At 42.3% G+C, this 22,299-nt stretch overlaps 4 protein-coding genes across 6 annotated transcripts; 1 reads left to right on the top strand and 3 right to left on the bottom strand.

Moving 5' to 3' along the window:
• Nucleotides 1-104: 104 nt before the first annotated feature.
• Nucleotides 105-10,605, bottom strand: slc8a2a (solute carrier family 8 member 2a). 2 transcript variants are annotated; one of them, XM_049743026.1, is made up of 13 exons: nucleotides 10,149-10,605; nucleotides 9,050-9,135; nucleotides 5,413-5,790; nucleotides 5,185-5,322; nucleotides 4,819-5,046; nucleotides 4,492-4,755; nucleotides 3,984-4,415; nucleotides 3,473-3,834; nucleotides 3,153-3,256; nucleotides 2,658-2,770; nucleotides 1,718-1,817; nucleotides 1,354-1,623; nucleotides 105-1,277 (listed from the first exon to the last, which is right to left on the bottom strand). In XM_049743026.1, the coding sequence occupies exons 3-13, from the start codon at nucleotides 5,749-5,751 to the stop codon at nucleotides 901-903; spliced, it is 2,727 nt and encodes a 908-aa protein (XP_049598983.1). In that variant the 5' UTR covers nucleotides 5,752-5,790; nucleotides 9,050-9,135; nucleotides 10,149-10,605; the 3' UTR covers nucleotides 105-900. The 2 variants fall into 2 exon arrangements, with proteins under 2 accessions (XP_049598983.1, XP_049598982.1); XM_049743025.1 differs by having other exon boundaries at nucleotides 9,063-9,135.
• A 222-nt stretch (nucleotides 10,606-10,827) lies between these two features.
• On the bottom strand, nucleotides 10,828-12,675 carry nccrp1 (P1, F-box associated domain containing). Its single transcript, XM_049743038.2, has 6 exons — nucleotides 12,429-12,675; nucleotides 11,910-11,990; nucleotides 11,748-11,844; nucleotides 11,571-11,666; nucleotides 11,215-11,353; nucleotides 10,828-11,114 (listed from the first exon to the last, which is right to left on the bottom strand). Exons 1-6 carry the CDS (start codon nucleotides 12,568-12,570, stop codon nucleotides 10,968-10,970), a joined length of 702 nt encoding a protein of 233 aa, XP_049598995.1. The 5' UTR covers nucleotides 12,571-12,675; the 3' UTR covers nucleotides 10,828-10,967.
• Nucleotides 12,676-13,262: 587 nt separating this feature from the next.
• LOC125982476 (odorant receptor 131-2) lies at nucleotides 13,263-17,889 on the bottom strand. 2 transcript variants are annotated; one of them, XM_049743037.1, is made up of 4 exons: nucleotides 14,667-17,889; nucleotides 14,314-14,486; nucleotides 14,179-14,247; nucleotides 13,263-14,016 (listed from the first exon to the last, which is right to left on the bottom strand). In XM_049743037.1, the coding sequence occupies exons 1-4, from the start codon at nucleotides 14,695-14,697 to the stop codon at nucleotides 13,435-13,437; spliced, it is 855 nt and encodes a 284-aa protein (XP_049598994.1). In that variant the 5' UTR covers nucleotides 14,698-17,889; the 3' UTR covers nucleotides 13,263-13,434. The 2 variants fall into 2 exon arrangements, with proteins under 2 accessions (XP_049598994.1, XP_049598993.1); XM_049743036.1 differs by having other exon boundaries at nucleotides 13,263-14,247.
• A 98-nt stretch (nucleotides 17,890-17,987) lies between these two features.
• Nucleotides 17,988-20,950, top strand: ckma (creatine kinase, muscle a). Its single transcript, XM_049743035.1, has 8 exons — nucleotides 17,988-18,142; nucleotides 18,955-19,163; nucleotides 19,228-19,382; nucleotides 19,453-19,585; nucleotides 19,721-19,892; nucleotides 20,062-20,185; nucleotides 20,254-20,443; nucleotides 20,524-20,950. Exons 2-8 carry the CDS (start codon nucleotides 18,971-18,973, stop codon nucleotides 20,700-20,702), a joined length of 1,146 nt encoding a protein of 381 aa, XP_049598992.1. The 5' UTR covers nucleotides 17,988-18,142; nucleotides 18,955-18,970; the 3' UTR covers nucleotides 20,703-20,950.
• The last annotated feature ends 1,349 nt before the right edge of the window (nucleotides 20,951-22,299 follow it).

Here is a 22,299-nt window from a genome sequence, read left to right as displayed (position 1 = left end):
GGCCAACGTTTAAACGAGAAACAGGAAATGGCTCGCTCCCGTTCAATGGAGATGGCAGTACTGCCCCCTGGCGGATGGGAGAGGGATTTGCTCTCAGACGCCTGTGTGTGCGCGTGTGTTTATTTCTGACATTTTTAATCGGTAATGATATTTAGTTGTGTTTTAGAACATGCAATGATTTACAAATACGGAACATGAAATTGCAGTTTACAAATCAAAACAGATGATTTTTTTAAGGGCGAATCATTATATTCTAATCTATCCTTGCCATAATGTGACTTAGAAGAAGTATAAATGTCTGCATTTATTAGTAATCCAAAAGGAGTCATTTGCAGTCGCCAAAAATGGCCCAAATTGCTTAGAGAAACACATTTAGTAGCCCGATTTAGTAGCAAATTATTACAATTTAGTAGCAATTCTAACCTGCAGTTGATGACAAAAACATCAATTTGAGAGCACATAAACAGGGTAAATCCATCATATACAGTAATAAATGACAACAACCAAATGCAGATATGTCATGACAAAATAAAATCAAGCAAATTGAAAAGCAGAGGGGTGGTAAAATCCATTATTTTGAAGCTAATTTAAAATGTGAGCCATTTCATTCAAGAGCCCCAATAAACATAAAGGGGAAACAATTAATTTCTAATGCAGTTCATGAGTCATAAAGCATCAAGCCAGCATAAAATTCATTTTGACAACCGTGAAATGAACACAATATACTCAGTACTAATACAATGGATTCTTGCTGCAATAGATACGCAGGTTTGCATGTTCAAGTCTAGTACATATTTATTTGATAACATGCCCGAGGTGGTGATAGGTCTTCTAAAAATCAGTTCTTTCCAAAAGAATACTGTACATCTTTGTGCAATGAGCGTTCCCATCGACGCTTTCTCAGAAGCCTTTTATATGGCAGTAGGCCTCCAAACTAGAGAAGAAAATGTAAAGGAACCAGAGTCCAAAGAGAAAGAGTGATGTCAGGATTTTGGGGATCCGTGGGCCTCCCAGCTCACCCCCAATAGAGGGCCTCCGGCGGATCATCAACACTCCCATTGCGAAGAAGGCAAAAATGGTAAAAAGTGTGACAGAGAAGGCCAGTGAGCCGACATCCACACGAAAAACTTTACCTTTGACTTCCCAATAAATGGCAGCCACAGACCAAGCTACGCCAATACCTAAAAAGACATTCACTGCATTGCTTCCAGTTACATTTCCCACTGACGCGTCTGCATATTGGTCCTGGGTTGCAGCCACTTTGCTGGCAAAGGTATCTGGGGATTCAAAGTTCAGTATTAAAAATGGCTGCAATGAATGAAATCGATGAGAAGCGCTCCAGGCTGTACGTACCAGGAAGTGAAGTCCCCAGGGCGACAAAGACCACAGCAGTGACCGTGTCTCTCAGGCCAACTGTGCAGCCAAAATGGGAGGCAAGGTCTCCAATAATGGCTGTGAGGATCCCGACCACTGATATTGACACTATAAAACATGCCCACCCGTTCCAGTACTGAGTCGGCGGGACAAAAGCAAAGAGGACTTTCCAAAAAATGCACAACATGTGCATGAAATAGTCAAAGCAGTTGGGCATCGGTTGATCTTCGCTCTCGTCATCTCTATCACCTGTTAGAAAGACGACAACAAAAAGTGTCAATTCCAAAAGCAGATAAGGACGGACGGACGGACGGACGGACACTTTTTAATGATAGCCACTGACCTGCACTGACGGTGACAGCTTCAATGAACTGCTCCTTCCATGAACGTGAGCCAATCACAGCTGCTAGGTTTGTATCTTTAATGAGTTTATCCACAGTATTCTGTCAGATGAAATAGGCTACTTTAGGATTGTTCAGTAATTGCAAGCATTTTTTTTCCCCGAGAGATTAAAAATGCAACAATAGAGAAAGAAAGAAAATCTCTCAATAACTCTGTATGTAAACAATAATTTACTACTACACAAATGAAGATGAAGATTATTATAAAACACCTTCCTCTTTTACACAGAGATTATGTAACAAAGCTGCCTGTAACAATGATCCAAACATCATGCATAATGTAGGAAGGTCAACACTACCCGAAAGAGTGTTCGGGATTAGCTGTACCGCATATGTCTCGAAATAATATTTTCCAGCTCTGTGCAGTGTTTAAAGATAAGGCCAAACAGAGCAGGCTTAGCACACAGAGACTCAGGGGTGTTAAACATAAGATCCGTGTGCCAAAAGTGGCTCACTGCAATCTTAGTTGTAAATAGCCACAATACCATTTATATTTATGTCATGCAATCATGTCAAGAAAAGGCATGAGGCATAAATACGCAGCATTTTCTGCATATCCAAAGGTGTGTGATGAGAAACTGAAACGAGAAATACTCGATAACAGCACACCGCCGAAACCGTACCTGGTCAAGCGTGCCATTGGAAGTCTGATGAAAAAGTACCATATTTTTAGTCAATCTATACATGGTTAAATCGATGAGATTAGGAAGGAAGTCACCTTCATAATTTGTTCAAATGAATAAAATGTCAATATTAAATTGTGTCCCACTATAAAAATGAAATGAAATCAATAAAAAGAAATGAAACGGTCCATTTTGGGTGCGGTCGTCAGAAATACAATATACAGTGGATTAATTGTAAGGTAGTCAGCCAGCTACACACCTTAAAGTCACAGGATTCTTCTATGATGATCTCCATCCTGCTGTGCTCTCCGAGAATGGGCTTACCCATCTCAGAGATCCTCCTAGCCTCTTCCTCCTCAGGGCTGGGGTGACCTGTCAAGGATTATGCAGACATTGACGTCGATTAGGAGATGCTATGCCGCCATCAATATTTGCCGGAAGTCAAATTTTAATGGTTGCTGTAATTTACAAAATACCCACATGCATGTCAAAACTCAGTGTTGGCTCAGAAATGAAGAAACTAAGAATGCTTAACACTGCACCCTTCAAAGCAACCAACCAACCAACAAAAGTGTCTTACCCTGATTAAGCAGTAATGCTGTAAAAAATAAATCAATGTTTCCATGTTGGTATGACAACAAATCATTTGACACCAATCAAGCAATCATATTCCATAACCCTAAAAGCATAAACATGTAAAGTGGCTCCACCAATAGCTTGTGCAATAAACAAACAACACTTATTAGTGACTTACCAGAGAGTCCTCGTTTTAGCCATTTAGGCTCTTTGAGCACTATGAAGAAATTTTCCCGTTTTTCATGCTCTTCTACATTCAGAATGTGAATTTTCAAGGTGTTGCTGGAGGCATACAAGATATACACAAGTTAGTCCCCAAATTATGAATGGGCAGCCAAATGAAATGTGGAATCATCATTATCTCAACAGCTAAAAGTAACATTTCAGCATTGTTTTTACCAACATGCACATATCAAATATTTGATCACATGATGTTTAAAACAGCAAGAATGTACGTTCTTCCGGGGGAAAGCCAACATTTTCTTTTCTTTTCCTCACCTGGTCTGTTCATTGGTAAATTCCAGCTCACCCCTGGCCTGCTCGTAGTCCACTCCAGCTTTGGCACTGCCGTCCTCTGTGTGATATGGTACAGAAACGGTACCCCTGGAGCCTGAGTTCCTCACCACTGTCACCGTCAGTGTGCCTGTGCTCTCACTCACCCGCAAAACCCCCTGACCAAAGGTGAAGATGCCAGCATGGTCATCATCCAAGATAGTGACAGTGGCAACCAGCGGCTCCACTAGTCTGCCCTTGGGTGAACATCCTGTCCCTTCATCACCACCCTGCTCTAACCTCAAATTTTGAAGACGGACAAAGAAATGTTCGTCTTCTTCAAAGACGTCATCGTCCAAAATTTTTACCTAGGAAAAAAAAAATATTGTTTATGATTAAGTTACATTTGCCATTCAATTCCTATCACAGCTAAAAACATATATATATTTTTTTGTGTTCTATGACATATTATTATTGTTATAAATATTATTCCCACGCCATTTTTTTCTTTGCTCACCTTGATTTCTTTCCGTGTCTCTCCGGGCTTAAATATCAAGGTTCCTTCAATAAAGTCATAATCAGTTCCAGCATTGGCAGAACCATTTTCTGTACAGTAGTCCACATAAAATGTATTCTGGGATGTACCGCCATCCAGGATCACCCAAAGGCTCAGAGTGCCACAGTTCTCAATACACTGATACTGGGCACTTTCAAAACAAATGTGGGAGCATGTAAGTTTGTCATCTCCTTGTCCGCTACGGCGTGAATGTTGAGAAGCATGTCTCCTCAGAAGGTTTCCAGCACCTATCAACAAGCGAGTCGCCTGGACACGGTAAAAAGCTCGACTCTTCTTCTGACGAACCAAAGTGGAGTAGTTGGCCATTTCGATGAGCTGGTCTAGGTTTTTCTCAGGGTGTTTGTCCCGTAGTTCTTTGAGTCTACGAACCACCTATCAATGAAAGAAAATAATTCCGTCTTTTAAACACATGTCTTGCCATGAGGAAAAAAAAAACAGTCTTCCCTACCTCATCTTGGCTCTGGTCCATCTCACTTTGCGTTTGTACAGACACCGTCACACTCGAGGAGTTTCTGGGGCACGAAATGCCATCCGAGTTTTTTTCATCGATGATCATCTCAGGGCCACCTTCCATTTCCACCACAATGCCATGTCTTTTGTCAGCACGGTAACGTTTGTGAAGATATTTGTAGAAGAGCAAGCGACGGTCAGCGATCCAAGCCAGTAACACGCACACCGGGAAGAAAAGCAGGGTCACTGCGGCTTCCCATACCTTGCGATACACAATGGCAGCTTTTAGTCATTTGCAATTGCCATCAAATGTGTGGAAACGCACCTCTACGATCCCAGGCGATATGACGGCCAGTATGAGATAGAGCCAAATGTAGGCAAAGATACTCCAGAAGGATGTAATAAAAAACACTCGGAGGTGTTTGATCTTGCGAGACTCTCCGTCGGGGACCACCCACACGCATATGCCGATAATCACAAACATGTTGAAGGCGGCGCTTCCGACAATGGTGCCTGGGCCCAGCTCCCCTGCATCAAAGTTATGCCCGCATACCTGTCAAGTCAAAAAAAAAAAAAATAACGAATTCAGTGCCATTACAGACGTCAAAGCAAAGGTAAGTCTACATTCTACTTTTAAAGTTGTTAGAAAATGAGGGCGCTTTATTGTCACGTAACAATTTTGGTTGTATACCTCAATGACAGAAAGCAAAATTTCAGGAGCAGAAGAGCCGAGAGCCATGAGTGTGAGGTTGGAGACGGTCTCGTTCCAGATTCGCACAGTCGTTACTGTTTTCTCTCCATTGGGTTTGGTGATGGTTATCTCTTTCACCTGCAATCGAGATTGATGTCCAAATCTGACAATGATGTCATCAAAATGCCAACGTTGACTGATTTTTTTCTTTTTTATAGTGAGCCATACCTGAGAGGTAATGACTTCAATTGATGCCATAAAGCGGTCTGCAATGATGGACACTCCGAGGAAAATGTACATGAGACAGAGGAAGTAGATGATAGCTCTTCCTGCCCTCTCCCCTTGAGGAGGGTTGAGTGGCAACCACACCGGCAAAAGAATCCCAGGTTTACACACCACATGGCCCGCACAAATCCGCCTGCCAGATTCTGTGATATTAGGTGACTGTGGAGGGCCAGATGCTCGTTCCATAACCTGTGGCCTGAAGGAGGTGCAAGGGTTGGACAGTAGAACAAGCCCGAGAAGAAGAACAGGGACTGTTGAAATGTGGATAGGTATTGCTTCCATATCTCAGAAATGCCTGGGGGGAGCCGCTGGGTCACAAGTCTGAAAAAACAGAAAAAATGTTTCAAAATAGATGTCATCTGAAGCAAAACTTTGAAAGAATCGAAGGAAATGGTGCCAGATTTTATTCAAGCTAAACGTGTCAGACTTAGCATATAGCCACAAACACAAAGGCTTGGAGATTAGCTAATCGTAAACTGATCTGTCTTAGTCATCCTGTCAACCTATCAAAATGACCTGTGAGAAACTAAAGCCACAATGTTAAGCCATGCAGCTCTTGGGATTGTCTTTCTTTGGCAATGCTCATTAATCCCAATTAAGAACATGCAATGTATTTATTTTTTCAAAATATTCAGAGCTTCGTAACAATGTCTCTGTAATATTGATTTTTAAAGAAACGAGTTTAATATGATGTGTACAAGGATGCAAAATGTTCCCATCAGTTGCTGTGCACACGTTTACAACTGACACCAGTCTCCTTCACACCCGATAAACAGCCAGAGTGTTTCGGGACCTTGTGTGTGGTAGCCTAATTTATTTATGGCCATTATAGCTTTTAAAGCTGCTGAGCAAACAAGAGCTTTCAACTCATTATGGCAAAAGCAACGCATTTCCAAATAAGGAAAACAATATGGATTTAAGTAGGTGTCACTTGAAAAGTAAAGCAGGTAGTTGATGCTCGGTAGGTGAGAGTGACGGGCTGTTCCTGCGACCTCCCACGTGGGTGAAGCTCCACTGCATTGTGACTGGAAACGGATACTTGGCTGCTGCATCTTTGATGCAGCCTGAGCTCTGCCTGATCGTTATACAGTTGTGATTCAGAAAGACAGCTAACAGAGCTGCTGCATCACATTTCACTTTCCAAGCAGTGCTATGGTTACCAGCACCACCTCAGACTAAGAACCACCTTACACCAGAAGCTCTTATACACAAATGTTCCAAACAAAACACAAAGTAGTAAAAAGTTACTCAGAAATGACTCAGTTGATGAGGTTAATAATCTGGTCGCATGTTAGCATTAAGCACATGGTTAACCAAGGTTTGTTAAAGAATTATAAGGTTGTACCCATTATATGTCAAAACTTTCCATGATGCATAATCACTGCAAATGTTTAGCAAGCTTGCAGTGGCCCACGTAACCCGTGTTTTGTTATGTTAGTCAATGGATACGTGGCCAAGTGATCTGCAACAGGAAGGATGTGGTTTGTAGAACACAAATATATATACAGATGCTTTTAAAAGACCCAAGAAGTCTGTAAATTCAGATAGAATGCTTTCAGGTCTGTTAAATTGACTTCATACTTTGAGAGAAAATCACTTCAGGGTTTTGACTTTCCGTCTGCTGTGTTGCGTCTGTCCCTCTGCATATAAATGACCACCATCCTTGTTTTTGAAGAAGGAAAAAGCAACGTAAGCCACGCGTAGTGTGTCCACTACGTCAAAACGGCTATCAATCTGGAGAGGAATACAAGCCCGTTTAATCACAAGGTTTAGTTTACAGCATGGCCGGGACAATGCCTCCCTCCGCTGCACATGTTCAATGATATACAGTACTTTTAGCTGACTTCATTGAGCTCTATTTAGACTACTTCCTTATGCACGTCCCATCAGTGAACTGAAGTGATCTTTCATTAGTAATGGAGAATACATCGATTCATTATTGTACGTTCCTCAGTGGCACAATTAAGCACTCCAAGCGAGCTAAAGAGCAACAACTCAGGCTGCTTAGTTAGTTAATTAAAGCAAACAGTACAATGTATATGAATCATATTGTTTTTAGGTCGTAATATTAACTTTTAAGTTTGTATTACAGTTGATAATGTGGAATGTTAACTCCCTTCAGGAAAAATTGTTTTGTTTGTACACAATATATAAAATGGCATCTCGTTGCTGTTATATATCATATGCAGAGGGGATTTTTGGCTTACCATTAATAATGCACTGTGGAAAAGCAAAAATGCTTTGACTCATAGTAAACAAACACTCTAGTCAAAACATTTGAGAGTCCCTAAGGTGCAAAATGTCTTCCTGGATGCTAACTCCAAAGGACAGGACAGGACAGGACAGGACAGGACAGGACAGGACAGGACAGGACAGGACAGGACAGGACAGGACAGGACAGGACAGGACAGGACAGGACAGGACAGGACAGGACAGGACAGGACAGGACAGGACAGGACAGGACAGGACAGGACAGGACAGGACAGGAGGGGGAGAGAGAGAGATGGAATGAGAGAGGCTTAATGAAGCCGGACATGAGGTGGACACATAGGGCTTTTTGACAAGCTACTGACAGCCAGGAGACAGCAGCTTCTAAGGTTTCCATTACATAAGATACTCAGTCTGGGCATTGGCAACCTTAGAAGTTACCAGTTCTCTCCACTTTACGGGCATTTGGCTTTTGCTGCACTGTCATTGAATTAGTTGCTGTTGTTTTTAATGATCACATAGGAAACCCCAAATTTGACCGGTGTGGACGAGATTGAGATTCACAGGTGTAAAGAATGATTACCCATCCTAAGGTAACTTATTTCCTACCTAGAGAAACACAAAAGTCACGTTATGCACTAGTTCCCTTTATTATTCATCGTAGTTTCCGGCATTGCCGGTCTCAGCCTCGTTAAGAATAACTAAATATTAACAAAACGTGCAGAGGCGATCAACAGACCTTAACATGTAATGAACTAGTCAAGACAATGAAAACAAAATGGACATTTTTTTTAGTTAGTTCTCTCAAAAACAGGGGCTTTCACTAATCTAGGAGCATTTCTGCAAATTCCTCCTCTCGTAAACGACACGATCAGCAACTTATATGGCACATGATAGATTTTGGACAGTTCCCTAAAATTTAAATAGCCCAGTCCAGCAATATGAGACAACTAATCAATACTATTTGGGTAAAGCAGAGCCTTTCAAACATCTTTACTAAATCATGGCGATGAAAAGTTTTCAGTGGGGGAGATAACAACACCGTTTTACTGATTGATCCAGGGGAAATGTGAGAGAAACGTGAGGTATAGTATAGCCCTTTGTCCCGTGCCACCTGAAATGGCACGCGTATCATTGCCTGTGCACAATGCTGGAGCACTTGGGTTGCTACAGTGGGGGGTGGGGGGGAGGGGGGGGGGGGGGGTTAGCGAGCTTGCATTTCAGCCAAATAGCAGCAAGCTTTAGCAGTCAACTTTTAGCTTTTATCCTCAGAGCCACAGTACATATTTTTTATTTTATATTATAATCAATCAAGTCGTGGTGGGTGCTGTGTAAAACATAAATAAAAATAGAATAAAATTGATTTGCAAACCTGAGCTACTTACTGTCTCAAACATGGGCTGCAGTTATACCGGGATAGATGATGTTCTCCTGCACCAGCCACAACATTGGATAAACCTGCAATGAGACAGCATGAGTGGTCAATTCTGACATATATATAAACTGGAGGATTTTATTGTTGTTCTCATGTAGCTGATCAAGGGAAGCAAAACAAAACCTCTCTGTATGAGGGATTGTTGGTTAGGGGATCTGCCTTGTAGTTGTGAGGTTTGGGTTTCAAATCTCAGCTACTGCCTCCTTGTGTGGAGGCTGCATGTTCTCCTAACGCCTGCTTGGATTTTTTTTCTTCTCCCCCTCAGAAAACAGAGCAGAGTAGCCCGTAACTTCAAATTTGAGGGCCACTAAAAGAACATTTAGGAGTGCACACTGCGAATTGATTTGCAAAGTAAATGTTATCACCGAATTACTGATAGATACGTTTTCAATCTGCATTTTATTGTGCAAGGTTCAATTTATGGGACTAAGTCTACAGCCTAAATACAAGTGAAACCTGGAGTTACAAAGATTTTGTGCAATTTAAAAACAAACATTGATTAAAATACTATTTTCAGTTTCCGAACAAGTAGAAAATTTGCCTCCGCATCTCCAATCAGAAATGATAGCTTTAAAAGATGAAAAGGCGTCACTCTTTGTTTTATTCAACAATTTTAATGTATGGCAAAATGTAAATGACATTTTATCTAGTTTGTATAGTTGTTGATGTTTCAAATGAAAATTTTGTTTTGAATATTCCAGGACTATTTCATGTGGCTTGACCGAGCCCAATTTGATGGAAAACTGCAAAATATCTTGAGATGTGAGTCTGAACTTCTTTTTGTCGACTTAACTACTTCTTTGTGTGCCCTGCAGATAGATGACTGTCAACCAGTGCAACCCTACCTACCTACCTACCTACCTACCTACCTACCTACCTACCTACCTACCTACCTACCTACCTACCTACCTACCTACCTACCTACCTACCTACCTACCTACCTACCTACCTAGCTGTTGCCCAAAGTCAGCTGTGGCTCCAGTTCCTTCGCACTTCTCCAGGACAAACGTAAGATATCATCTGTAAAGTCTCTTACCTTCTGGTTTTATGGTACAGCTCCTCCGTTGGTAGGTGACATTGTTGCAAGTATGCAAGATCACGACTATCCCGGATCGTCTTGGAGGAAAAGTCGCCGAAAAAACTTTGCCGGTGGACGCTGATGCTTGGTCACGTGACGACGCGCACACTGTCTCCTCCTCCCAGTTGTCCCGACTCGAATTAATCATTGAATTGATGCGAAAACGATCAAGATCGCCGTGTTCGTATTAGATTCATTGTGAGTAGGTTCAGATTCATTCTTTTCAATCTTTTTTATTCTTATAAATCTTCTTGATCGTATTTTTTTCGGCATGGCCCGTGTAAATAAATATACTAACGTAAACTATATGCTGTGAGCTACATTGAATCTACAGGATTTGTCCCAAATGTATTACCAACTTACATTATACTTGATGCTTAATCATTGAATGCAAACGTTTTAGAAATTGCATACATTATAATGGATGAAGTTTTGTTTTATCAAGTTTGGTGTGCGTAATTGCATGGCCCAGCAGGGCAACCACACAATAGAATAGAATAGAAGAGGGAAAAAAATCTATTCCATTCCATGTGTAACATATTCTAGCAAGAGTTGCATCGTATATAGTAGCCTAGGAGGGAAATTTTATTTTTCAGCATATATGGAAAACACGTAACAATATAAGCAATTGTTTCAGTTTTGGTAGAAAAGTCTGCACATTTTATTCAATTTGATTAAACTTTTGTTTTGCTTCTGTGAAGCATACCAAGGCAGCCAATGTATTGCTATCATCTATCATCTGAGCAAATCCCAGCAGCCGATTCAGAAAAGATGCTCCTATGAGCTGCTTTTGAGTGGTTTGACAATAACTGAGCTGCCAGTAAACCTTGTGGCGTAGAAGCCATTCAAAAATTGGTTCTTCACTCTGTGCAAGAAGTGAATGTACCTCACGCCCGGGCCATAGCCAGAGAACACGTGTGACACCTACAGGTCAAAAGAGAGGCAGGCAATGAAAAACACATGTGGACGTCAAGCCAAAAGAGCACATTGGGTGGATAGAGGGAGGGAGGAAGAAGGAACTTACCTCCTTCCACGTGAGGGAATAGGCGCTCAAGTCCTCAGTGGGGTTGACAGAGTGCTCGGAGATCACCGTGCTTTTGTCCGCACCCAATAACTTCACATGGAGTTGGTAGATTGACCGATGCAGTTGACTCTCCTCATACCTAGTTCAATCATAATAATAATAATAGATTCATTTCATTTCAGGCTGCAAACACAAGCACTGAAACCTGAACTGAAAAAACGAATTATGTACACCAAACTAAATATTACATGCATGCACAATTTGCAGAAACCTTTATGACATGCGTCATTTGAACCAGCCTGATAAGAAGCCATATGATAATGTTGCACATTTTCCATGATGAGTGAGTCACCCACCAGTCTTGAATGACTATTTGTGGTTGAAACTCATCCAGCAGCTCATCCCATAGACCTTCAGCCTTTAGATCCAGAGTCTGCTCCAGCGTAAACCAACTGACAAAGAAAGAGAATATTTTGCAGATCATGATGCTAAATTGATTCTATTCCTCCCTTAGCATCTGCGCCACACATTACCTGTACTTCGGTAAAGCACAGATCACCGCCCCTGCTGGAATGCCACTGGTATCTTTAGGGAGAACCTCTATGTTGGTGGTCCAGCCAGTGAAGTCACCTTCAAATTGAAATTTTCAAATGAAATCACACACACTTGACAGACATGCAAATCAGTGTCATTACCTTCCGGTTGAAAAATGGGAGGGCCACACATGGGAAATTCGGGCAGGTCGGGTTCAGGTGGAGCTATATCTTTACTCAAGCCTGTGCATTGAGGACAAAGGGGCAAACACCACACCTGTTGAGTTAGCAAATATTACAAAGCCATGTGTCTTACTACAAGGTTGCAGTCACACCCAAAATCACACGTTTTTGCATGTTGTATGGGGGGAGGGGGGTTAAGTGTTACATCATCAGTGCTGATTATGCTAACCAAAACCAGACACTCTCCCCTGTGCTCATTTTTGGGTTTGAAAATACCCCAGAAACATTTTGGATCCATTTAGTGCTAAACCACATTCTTTTACAGTTCCTAAATCACATTTCAATGAAGTGTTTGATCATAAAGACAAATGACAATGACTATAAAGTGGCATTCCTCTGTCAAGTTCTACTTGCAAACAAATCATCCCAAAAGTCAGACTCAGTCATGGAAACGCAATGGCTTGCTCAGGTAAGCTAGTACAGTTGTGTTATAGTTACCATGAGGAGACGGGTTCTTGAGCAGATTCCTCCCAAATGGTTTGGCTTCATGCACAGACTTCCAGTCCAGGCTTTGTGGTGCCGGCAGGCCCTGCACATTCCACTCATCCTCACATTTCTTTTTCCACTCAGCGGCACTCATGGTTCAGGCAACAATGTGTGTTGTGTTTCAAGCAGGAAGTTTTTTAGGACATTTGTTGCAGTGTGAGTGAGTGTGTGCACACCACACCCAGTGCGTTGCAACGTAAACAAGGCCATAAAAGCTGCTGTCCAGACTCTTAAAGGCACAGTAAGCTTTTTTTTTTTTTTTTTAAATTATCGGCAATCCCCCTTCGTGTCTTTTCTGCAAGTTGTCAAAGATGCGCTTCTGTGTCTATTTGAATTGAGCTTTATAAACCATTCTGCCATTTTACCGGGGAAATCCGTTTTTTTTGGGAACGGAGTGGCAATTCCATTGACAATGTAGTGTACATGTATTATGTTTGAGGCAGTCCAACAAAATCCCGGACAATTTCTGAAATCCCCCCCGGACGTTTTTATAGGGCTCAAAAGTAGGACATGAAAAAGATGGTGACCTCCAAGTCCGATTCAAATGATCTCAAAGCTAAAGAGATTTGGGAGATTTTCCTTGGCCTCAGGGCATGTTGTTAATATTTGGCATGTGAAGAAGACCTTTGAGATTCTGTGATTAGGGCCTGTATAAATTTGACTTGACTTGATACCGGATGCCGATGGCCATCACAAAATCGGTGAGGTTATAAAATGACAATTTTGGGGAGGGAGGCTGCGGGTGCATCAAACGTTAGGCTTTCATTTCAGAAATAGAAGGAAGACTTAAGCAGAGAGTGCCTGTTTTATTGAACGAGAATTTCAACCAAGTGACTTTGTTTAGACTTTTGACTAGATGCGGAAATGAAATTTTGCGTTCTCTGTAGCGGAGCATCAATTTCATAAATGCGAGAACACACACATACACACACACACACACACACATAGTTGTAGTTAGTTAATTTGTTGGCGCTGTGCCGTTGTTCTTGCTTTGGATTTCTGCTGAGTCAGGGCCGCAGTTGCAGAGAAAGTAGTGTTTGAGGTATTTCCTGAAGCACTTGTCCCTCACGCCGTATAAGATGGGGCTGATGGCGCGGGGCAGGACGTGAATGATGATGAAGCAGCCGAACAAAGAGTCTGAGTAGTTCTTGGGGAACCAGCGGAACAGAGCTTGCTGGAGCGTTGGAAACACATACGTGGTCATGCACAGCAGAAGCTGAAAACCGTGCAGCATGACGGTCCTCTGAGCCTTCTTGGCATCCTTGCTGGCCGATTGGGCCACAAAGAAAATCTTGAAGTATGTGAAGAAAATGACCGGCCATACAAGCAACAGGTATATAATGTACACATATTTGTGCTTCTCAGCCAGCAGCGGATTGGGGAATAAGTTTGATCGTGTGCAGAAGACCCGAGATGAGAAGTACTCCGGCGGCTCGGTGGCCAGCGTTACCAGGAGGTCCGGCAGGATGGACATGAGGCTGCAGGTCCAGATCAAGGCGATGAGGGCCAGAGTTCTCTTGACCGTACAGATGCGAGCGTGCTGAAGCGGAAGACACACGGCGATGTAACACTCGGCCGCCATGCACGCCAGGTTGAGGGGCGTGTTCTCATTGGTGACGACGGCCGCCAGGAATAAAACGGTGCAGGCGAACACGCTCATCCTGTAAAGGATGTAACTGATCATGAAGAGGATGATGCTCACGGTCGTCTGGATCATGTCATTCACAACCAGATGGAAGAACAGGATATAGCGAGGGTCCGAGAAGAAGATCTGAACATAGATAGAAAAATTCAGGTGCATGTTAAACATCCCCAAAAGTCCAAGATGGTGTCTTACCTGGTGTTTGCAGAAGGTGTAGATCAGGCCCACGTTGACGTAGTTGATGGACAGTCCTGTGGAGAGCACCAGCAGGTTCTTGGCCACCGCTTTGCCCAGCGAGTCTCGGTACTGGATGACGGCGCTGGCGTTCCCCAACCCGGCTTCGCTCATGTCAGCGCACTCCCCGCACGCTAACGACAAATCGCATTCAATCGTTGAACTTTCAATATGACATCGTTATCATTGAATCAAATGTAAGTGCTCATGAAGATCCTGAGTGAGAGCAGTGTGTGCATGCGTGGCTGTGTGTGTGTGGCTGTTTGTGTGTGTGTGTGTGTGTGTGTGTGTGCAGTCAACTAGTCAAGACTCACCTGTGTCAGGTGCATACACCTGAGTCCCCATGCCAGCCCTTCAGCTATCTTTTATACCCCAAATTGGATGATCCTGCCCACATGCGCACACAAATACACACACACACACACACACACACACACACACACACACACACACAATAGCACAGAATGCCACTGTAATATTTTGCGACGATTTCTTAACCGTTCACAAATATAAATTCAAAGTTTTAAAACAATCATATTTCCCTGTAGAGTTTACATGAAATGTTTATTATTTATTTTGGGCTTATTTTTGGTCCAACATTAACATGTTTCTACTGTTAAAAGTTAAATTATTTGTTGTGTTTCTTAGGGAAATATTCCAGCAATGAAGCTGAGAGATTTAGCAACGTTTTGGGAGCGGACATATTGATTTTCGGTCCGTGTATTTTGTGTGGCAAGAATGACATTTGAAGAATACTGTCCACCAAGTTTTTGCATTGTCCAGGCAGTCTGGTATCACGTGCCCGCTCGTCCCAGTACCTTGGACAGCGCCCTGCTCCTGCTCACAACAGTCATAGCCACGTCACAATGACACACGCACCCACCGAAAGTCACCAATTTGTTTAGTTGTGTTGCAGGATTCAGAAGAGACTGAAATATTGCTTGCCATCATCATCATCATCATCTTGTGATGCAACGACAACAAAACAAGTCCTCAGATGTGGCGTGACCTTTCAGGTCGTTTTTCCTCGGGGGATTTTTTATCGCGTGAGGGAATTCTCAGAGGAACGTCGACTGGATGACTTGATGAATCCGCGGAGGAGACATTAAAGGTCAAAGCGCTCGTTAGCAGAAATGTTGTGTCTGCTCAGAAAGTAGCTGTGTTCCAAAGTTCTCGTCTCTTTGCTTAATGGATGTTACATAACACTGCCTGACAGCTGCCTGATGATTTATGAGGCAATCCACTTCAAGCAGTTGAACAAGCATACTTTAACAGGAGACATACATTCATGGCTTCAAAGGAGCTAATAAGATAAATCCTATAACCCCAATCTAAGCGCTTCATGACTACTTACCTTACCACCTAAACAAATATTTCTCAAATATAGAAAAATATTTATAACAAAAATATGAATAAATATATATTTTTTTTAACAAATTAATAAACACATATTTATTAAACTTCGGTATTAAATTGTATTGCATTCAAAATGAGGCAGTTGAATTGTAACAACCTAATACAACTTTCAAGACTTTATGGTGTCACGTGAGTTGTTCTGAGCATTTCTATTACGCATGTGCACGTGAAAGCGCACTGCTCTTAAATCCTTTCATTCTCTCCACAGAATACATTTATATTCTATTAATTGTAGTATGACCTTGAAGTATACAATACTTAATCACAACTGGGGTAAACAAAAAGACTATTGGGCCACTGGCAGGCAGGATGGAAAAAACTAACACAGAAGATATGTTTGGGTTAAGTGCATCTTTCATTCACAGAGCAGCACGGCTCTCCGAACATCCCTTGGTGCTAATAGCTTTTGAGCCTCCTGTGCCAAAGGCCCTTTTGATATTCCAGTCTCTCCTGGCTCGCTTTCTCATGCCCTCACGCTTGAAAATATTCACCAGCTTTCTGGTGCCAAAGAAGATACCACCCCACCAGCCTGCCACTCTGATTTGGGATTTGTAAAGCTTGCCAAGTATTCATTTGCATTCGAAGATTCACCTCATTCAATATTCAGTGTGCAGCTGACCATGTCAAATAATACATTTTGTCAGGTCAAGAGAAGGTTAAGATGGCTCGTGGACTGATGGGATGAAACTAAATCAGGGTCGGGGGATGAGTTCATGCTTGTCAGGGTGTAGGCGAAGCCAAGCAAGCTAGCCTGATATAATTATAGCATTCCTTGTCCACAAGATGGACGGACATGTGACTCCTGCTGGTTTTAGTTACAAAGACACCAATCACCAAGTGGAAAGATTTTGCCACTATAGCGCCATGCTCCAACTGGAAAAAAAACAAAGTGTTTCCATTTCAAATTTGACTTTGTGCTCACTTTGAGTTGAGTAAAATTGGAGCTGTAACTTGCCATGGATCATGATTCATAGTTACGTTTATTTTGCATTTGTGTTCTCTCACAGTAGTAGCCAACAAACAGGTGCTTGATTTCATCCGAGCGGGGGAAGCGGAATGAAGCGTTAAATATGGTGTTCTATTCAAGTACTATTATTTATAGAGGCTTTGCACGTCATTGTTTGTGCTTGCCAAGCCTCTAATGTTACTTTCCCGTGCATTCAAATATCACTTGAGAGAGTTTAGTCCTGAACATATATAAAATTTTGCTCTTGGTATGCAATGGACGCAGCTGCAGCTTGACACTGAGCTATTCTGACCTAGGTCAGTGCAGTTGGCGTGCATTCCTTTCCAAGCGACAATCTGTATATGCGTTTAAATAGGCCTAATCTGCAATAGCGCAAATCACACGATCACTTTTTATGAAGTACTCAACTTTTCAATACTATTGAAATACTAGGTGGTATTTCTGTGTCTTGATGGTACATTGCATGTTGTGAGGAATTGTGTAGGTGGTGTTTGCGGAATGCACAGTACATACATCACAGCACTACGCTGAGTGGCAGAGACTCAAATGTCAGCTGCTGGTATATGGTGTCATGGGCAGCACCCACCCACCCACCACTATTATTTTCACCTTGTAACTGAAGAAGAAAATCGAATATTATATGATTGTCGCTATTTTATAATAGAGAATACGTGTGTAGTTGGGGTCTGTTTTTAATGGCTTGTATTCATTTTTACGTGATGACCGGAATTGTACGGATGGCTGAAAATTTCTCATTTTGATTTGGCACCTATAGAGTCACCAAGCCCATACATACAGTGCCATGAAAAAGTATTATGATTTTTTTTTTGGTGCTAGATTAGCATTTTAACATGGTTAAAAGAAAAAAAAAAACAGAACATCATTAACAATGTTTTAAATGGCGTCATGCAGACAAAGATCCCACTGATCTGATGACTAAATATTTCCTCCAGCCGTATTTACATAAGCTAATGTGGATGAATGGAAAAAGTCCACCGACCCTTCCCAACTTTCACACCTGACACCCAGACCCCTTCTCCGCTTTGCAAAAACCTTGCTCAGCTTTTTTCATATCAATCCTTCACTGCCATCCATTGGTGCTATGTATGGGCGGTTGCGGGTGTGTGTGTGTGTGTGTGTGTGTGTGTGTGTGGCTACAGCTGTGGGCGTCCTTCTCGGCTGCCTGTGGTGTGCCCCTGTCATAAAGTTTGTATCGCAGTATTCGTGCACAGGCCTTGGCCAATCACAGCGGAGCAGGCACTAAAATGGCAAGCGCAAGGCTTGAGTGTCAGCCCCAGTATATAAACAGAGAGCAAAGAGCCGCAAATCCGGGTGACCCCTAATTTGGCCGCAGTGAACAGGATCTGATCCCAAGGACTGTTACCTCTATTCTTGTCTAGTGTGCAGGTAAATATGACATTTTATTGGGTAGATTCAGCAAGGAGGATGAAGATGCCGTATTTGAGGATTCTGAGAAGGATGTCAGATGCCAATAAGATATTTGCTATGATGCTGCATGGATTCGATGATTTTTGACTGAAGGACACATATGAAATGGTTTTAGGGTTCTGGGACTTTTTTTAAACTGTATTCCGTGTCTTCTTTTGGCGGATCAAGACCGTTTGGCATACATTTCTCGATTCTCATGGAAAGATCAAGCCGTTCCAAAAAGTCGTTTGTGATTATCCAATTGAATGATTTGGTTGTAGTTGATTAAATCTCAAATGTCACTGCATGCATTCGTTTGGATTGCAAGTCAAATATGTCTGTATAGACAAAAACTGAACTCATTCAGTGCCATTGACGGTAACAGACGTCAAAAATATTAACCGGGTTGGCAGCAAATGAGTTGAGAAAGGCACGGCTGCAGATTTTCAGTCATATATGACTTGGACAGAATTTGATCCCAAGCATGACACAAACGTTTTCTCATGTAAAGATTTTGTGCTAAGCAGTACAATGTTGTGAATTTTCTAAAGGGCAACTCACTTAGCGGCGGACGTGACCAAGCTAAAAATAGCTCTCCGTCCTTCCCAACAGACTTTATTTTAAGTGGACATATGATACATTGGAAACTGTGTAAGACATGGAACCAAGATTCCTGCGAGGCACATAAAACAAGTGCAGCTGTCTCTTTTGAGCGATTCCATATCATGTCATTTTTCAGGTCATAATCATATCAGCTTTCTGACATATCTTGGGTTTGCTTCTGTTGGCAGTGTGAAAAAAGCAACCATGCCTTTTGGAAACACCCACAACAACTTCAAGCTCAACTACAAAGTTGAGGAAGAGTATCCTGACTTGTCCAAGCACAACAACCACATGGCCAAGGTTCTGACCAAGGAAATGTATGGCAAGCTGAGGGACAAGCAGACACCTAGTGGCTACACCCTGGATGATGTCATCCAGACTGGTGTTGACAACCCCGGTATGACAAATGCGTCAGTCAATGGAAAAGATTTGATCTTCAAATCAACCAATGTGTTCCTTAGGTCACCCCTTCATCATGACTGTTGGCTGCGTTGCTGGCGATGAGGAGTCCTATGAGGTTTTCAAAGAGCTGCTGGACCCCATCATCTCCGACCGTCATAGTGGATACGGCCCCAACGACCTCCACAAAACCGACCTGAACTTCGAGAACCTGAAGGTCGTTTGGTGAAAACAACCTAAACTAAAACTTGACACTAATGTTCCCCAAACTTTGTTGTTGTCAATAGGGTGGTGATGACTTGGACCCCAACTACGTTCTGTCCAGCCGCGTCCGTACCGGCCGCAGCATCAAGGGATTCACCCTGCCGCCCCACAACAGCCGTGGCGAGCGCAGAATTATCGAGAAGCTGTCCGTTGAGGGTACGAGCCAATGCATTCAAACATTTGGACAGGAAACAAAAAGGCTGATCTCATGAAAAGCAAGCTAGCTTAGAAATGGTGATCCCTAGGTTCTAAAACATCCCTATGTTTCTACAAAAACCTCCACCTCACCAGCTCTGACCAGCCTGGATGGTGAGTTCAAGGGCAAATACTACCCCCTGAAGACCATGACTGATGCTGAACAGGAGCAGCTGATTGCTGACCACTTCCTGTTTGACAAGCCCGTCTCCCCCCTTCTGACTTGCGCTGGTATGGCCCGTGACTGGCCCGACGCCAGAGGCATCTGGTGAGTGTCAACCATCAAACCGTATCAGATATGCCCCTTTTTTTTTTTGCAGCACAATTTAAAAATACTTTGAATAATATCATAATAATCTAGTCTCTTTTGTATGTAATCGAATTGAGATTAGATATATATATATAATGTGGCTTTTTTTCTTTACTTCTGTCTCAAGGCACAATGACAACAAGACTTTCTTGGTGTGGGTGAATGAGGAGGATCACCTTCGTGTCATCTCCATGCAGAAGGGCGGCAACATGAGGGAAGTCTTCAAGCGTTTCTGTGTTGGTCTTCAGAAGGTACAATGGAAAAGACTGCCTAGAAGAATCAAAAGCAACATTTTCACGTCTTTGTTTTGGGTTACCAGATTGAGGAGATCTTCAAGAAGCACAACCATGGTTTCATGTGGAACAAGCATTTGGGCTACATCCTGACCTGCCCCTCTAACCTGGGAACCGGTCTGCGTGGCGGCGTCCACGTCAAGCTGCCTAAGCTGAGCACACACGCCAAGTTTGACGAGATCCTCACCAGGCTGCGTCTGCAGAAGCGTGGCACAGGTATGAATGCGGATCTTCTCAGAGCGGCCGAGTCCCCAATTTGCTCTTCAAAACATCTGCCCTGATCTTCTCCTCTAAAGGCGGTGTCGACACCGCGTCCGTCGGTGGCGTTTTCGACATCTCCAACGCCGATCGTCTGGGATCTTCCGAGGTGGATCAGGTCCAGATGGTGGTTGATGGTGTCAAGCTGATGGTGGAGATGGAGAAAAAGCTGGAGAAGGGAGAGGCCATCGACAGCATGATCCCTGCCCAGAAGTAAAGAGGAACAACCCTGTCTTTTTTGTTGTTTTTTTTCTCATGACCATTTCACAGCAGCTCATGGAGAGACTCTTACCTCCTTCCTTCTTTTTTCACGTTCTCTTGCGTTGGTTGGTAACATCCTAGGATCAATCCATGCTGAGCTAGGCTCCCCCTGGCAAACGTGGCAATACCTACTTTTTGGTATAAACAAATGAGAATTATTGAAACTGTTCACTGCTCAATAAAAAAAAATGCCCCATTAACAAATATATGAAAAATGTGTTCTTTATGTCAAATAATTTTGATTTTTTTAAAACCGTTTCAGCTTGTTATTTATTTTATTATTAGTTGCAGTTGGGTAGCAGATGGATCCAATCTGCCAATGAAAAATAACATGAAGAAAAAAAAGGTTCTTCTGGACCCAACTATTCAGACTGCTGACATTTTGGACATCAAACTAAGACAAAGTGAAAGAAGGAATGCCAACATCAGTGAATTTTATTAACCTTCAGCTCCATGTTCTCCTGTAGATATCACAACCACTCAAGCTCAGTTTACAGTTGCTTTTTGTTATTGTTGGGGAGGAGTTCAAAGAGCAAAGCAGTAAAAAGGCAACCAAATTTGTCATCATTGAAGCTCTTTTGCATACATCATTTTTCCCTTCCAAAGTCTTTTTTTTTTAACAGTGCATGTTAAATACTGAGCCGTTCTTGATTCAAAATACTGTACCTTTACTACAAAGGTTTTAAAAAAAAGTTGGCTAGATTGCACCTTTATTGTTTCTCCATCTTCTACTAATGTTGAGTTGTTTGCTTGGTAGCCTTTTTTTTTTTTTTTTTGTCATCTTGACTTGGTTCCACTGCAATGCTTCACCTGATACACAACACAGTCGGTGTCTTTCTATGGCTTAAATGCAACACAGGGCTTGGATAAATAACATCAAGGATGTTTTACGCTTCCCAATCCAAATAGGGATTTCAAATGAACTCTCTTCTAGTAGGTCACGTGGGTAGATTTCTAAAAACAGACCCAGCTTATGTGTTGTTGTTTTTTTTTTGCTGCCCTGATTGTAGTTAACAATATGAAGCCACTGTTTTACCCAAAAGCTGTCTGTCCACGTGCGAGAGGGGAAAGAAAGCTTGCAGCCACGTCGAGCACACGTTTCTTGACACTGTATAGATTTAGGTTGAGTCTGCATTTCGGCAAAGCTACCACTCCTAGCTGTGCATCATTTCTCCCTTTGAATCCAAACACTGAAGTCATGCGGGATGATTGCAAGTGGGTTGGTTTTTTCCCCATTGTCACTGACAGAAACAGCTTGAAATTAGATTGACGTTCTCTTGCTCTAGCTATAAATAAACCTTGAGCTCTAAGATATATACTATTTTCATAAATTGTATATACAGTCATCAACTGACTGATATAAATCCTGTTTTAATGATATTATTCTAAAAAATAAATGAAGTACCTGTGCAAATATCCACAAATTGAAGTGTTTCACATTTAAGACATTGGCGCCCTCCAGTGGCTAATTGTGGGTATTCCACTGGAAGGAGCTGATTCAAGTCAAAGCAAAGTGCATTGAGGTCTATATTACCTAATGCAAAGATATACCA

This window comes from Syngnathus scovelli, chromosome 15 (genome assembly GCF_024217435.2).
Source record: "Syngnathus scovelli strain Florida chromosome 15, RoL_Ssco_1.2, whole genome shotgun sequence".
Classification (NCBI taxonomy): Eukaryota; Metazoa; Chordata; class Actinopteri; order Syngnathiformes; family Syngnathidae; genus Syngnathus; species Syngnathus scovelli.
Note: the sequence above shows the minus strand (reverse complement) of the source record. Positions and strands in the feature narration are given on the sequence as shown.

Excerpts from the sequence above, each read along its gene's own strand:
- slc8a2a (XM_049743026.1), bottom strand. The coding sequence starts at position 5,751 with ATGGAAGCAATACCTATCCACATTTCAACAGTCCCTGTTCTTCTTCTC. Across the intron at positions 5,047-5,184 it reads TTTTGCTTTCTGTCATTGAG|GTATGCGGGCATAACTTTGA; the intron begins GTATACAACCAA and ends TTGACTTGACAG. Across the intron at positions 1,278-1,353 it reads CCTGGGGACTTCACTTCCTG|ATACCTTTGCCAGCAAAGTG; the intron begins GTACGTACAGCC and ends TTGAATCCCCAG.
- nccrp1 (XM_049743038.2), bottom strand. The coding sequence starts at position 12,570 with ATGAGTGCCGCTGAGTGGAAAAAGAAATGTGAGGATGAGTGGAATGTG. Across the intron at positions 11,991-12,428 it reads CAAGAACCCGTCTCCTCATG|GCTTGAGTAAAGATATAGCT; the intron begins GTAACTATAACA and ends CTCAATGCACAG. Across the intron at positions 11,667-11,747 it reads TGTGCTTTACCGAAGTACAG|TTGGTTTACGCTGGAGCAGA; the intron begins GTAATGTGTGGC and ends TTTCTTTGTCAG.
- LOC125982476 (XM_049743036.1), bottom strand. The coding sequence starts at position 14,697 with ATGGGGACTCAGGTGTATGCACCTGACACAG. Across the intron at positions 14,487-14,666 it reads GGTGTATGCACCTGACACAG|CGTGCGGGGAGTGCGCTGAC; the intron begins GTGAGTCTTGAC and ends ATTTGTCGTTAG. Across the intron at positions 14,248-14,313 it reads ACACCTTCTGCAAACACCAG|ATCTTCTTCTCGGACCCTCG; the intron begins GTAAGACACCAT and ends ATCTATGTTCAG.
- ckma (XM_049743035.1), top strand. The coding sequence starts at position 18,971 with ATGCCTTTTGGAAACACCCACAACAACTTCAAGCTCAACTACAAAGTT. Across the intron at positions 19,383-19,452 it reads TGAACTTCGAGAACCTGAAG|GGTGGTGATGACTTGGACCC; the intron begins GTCGTTTGGTGA and ends TGTTGTCAATAG. Across the intron at positions 20,186-20,253 it reads TCTGTGTTGGTCTTCAGAAG|ATTGAGGAGATCTTCAAGAA; the intron begins GTACAATGGAAA and ends TTGGGTTACCAG.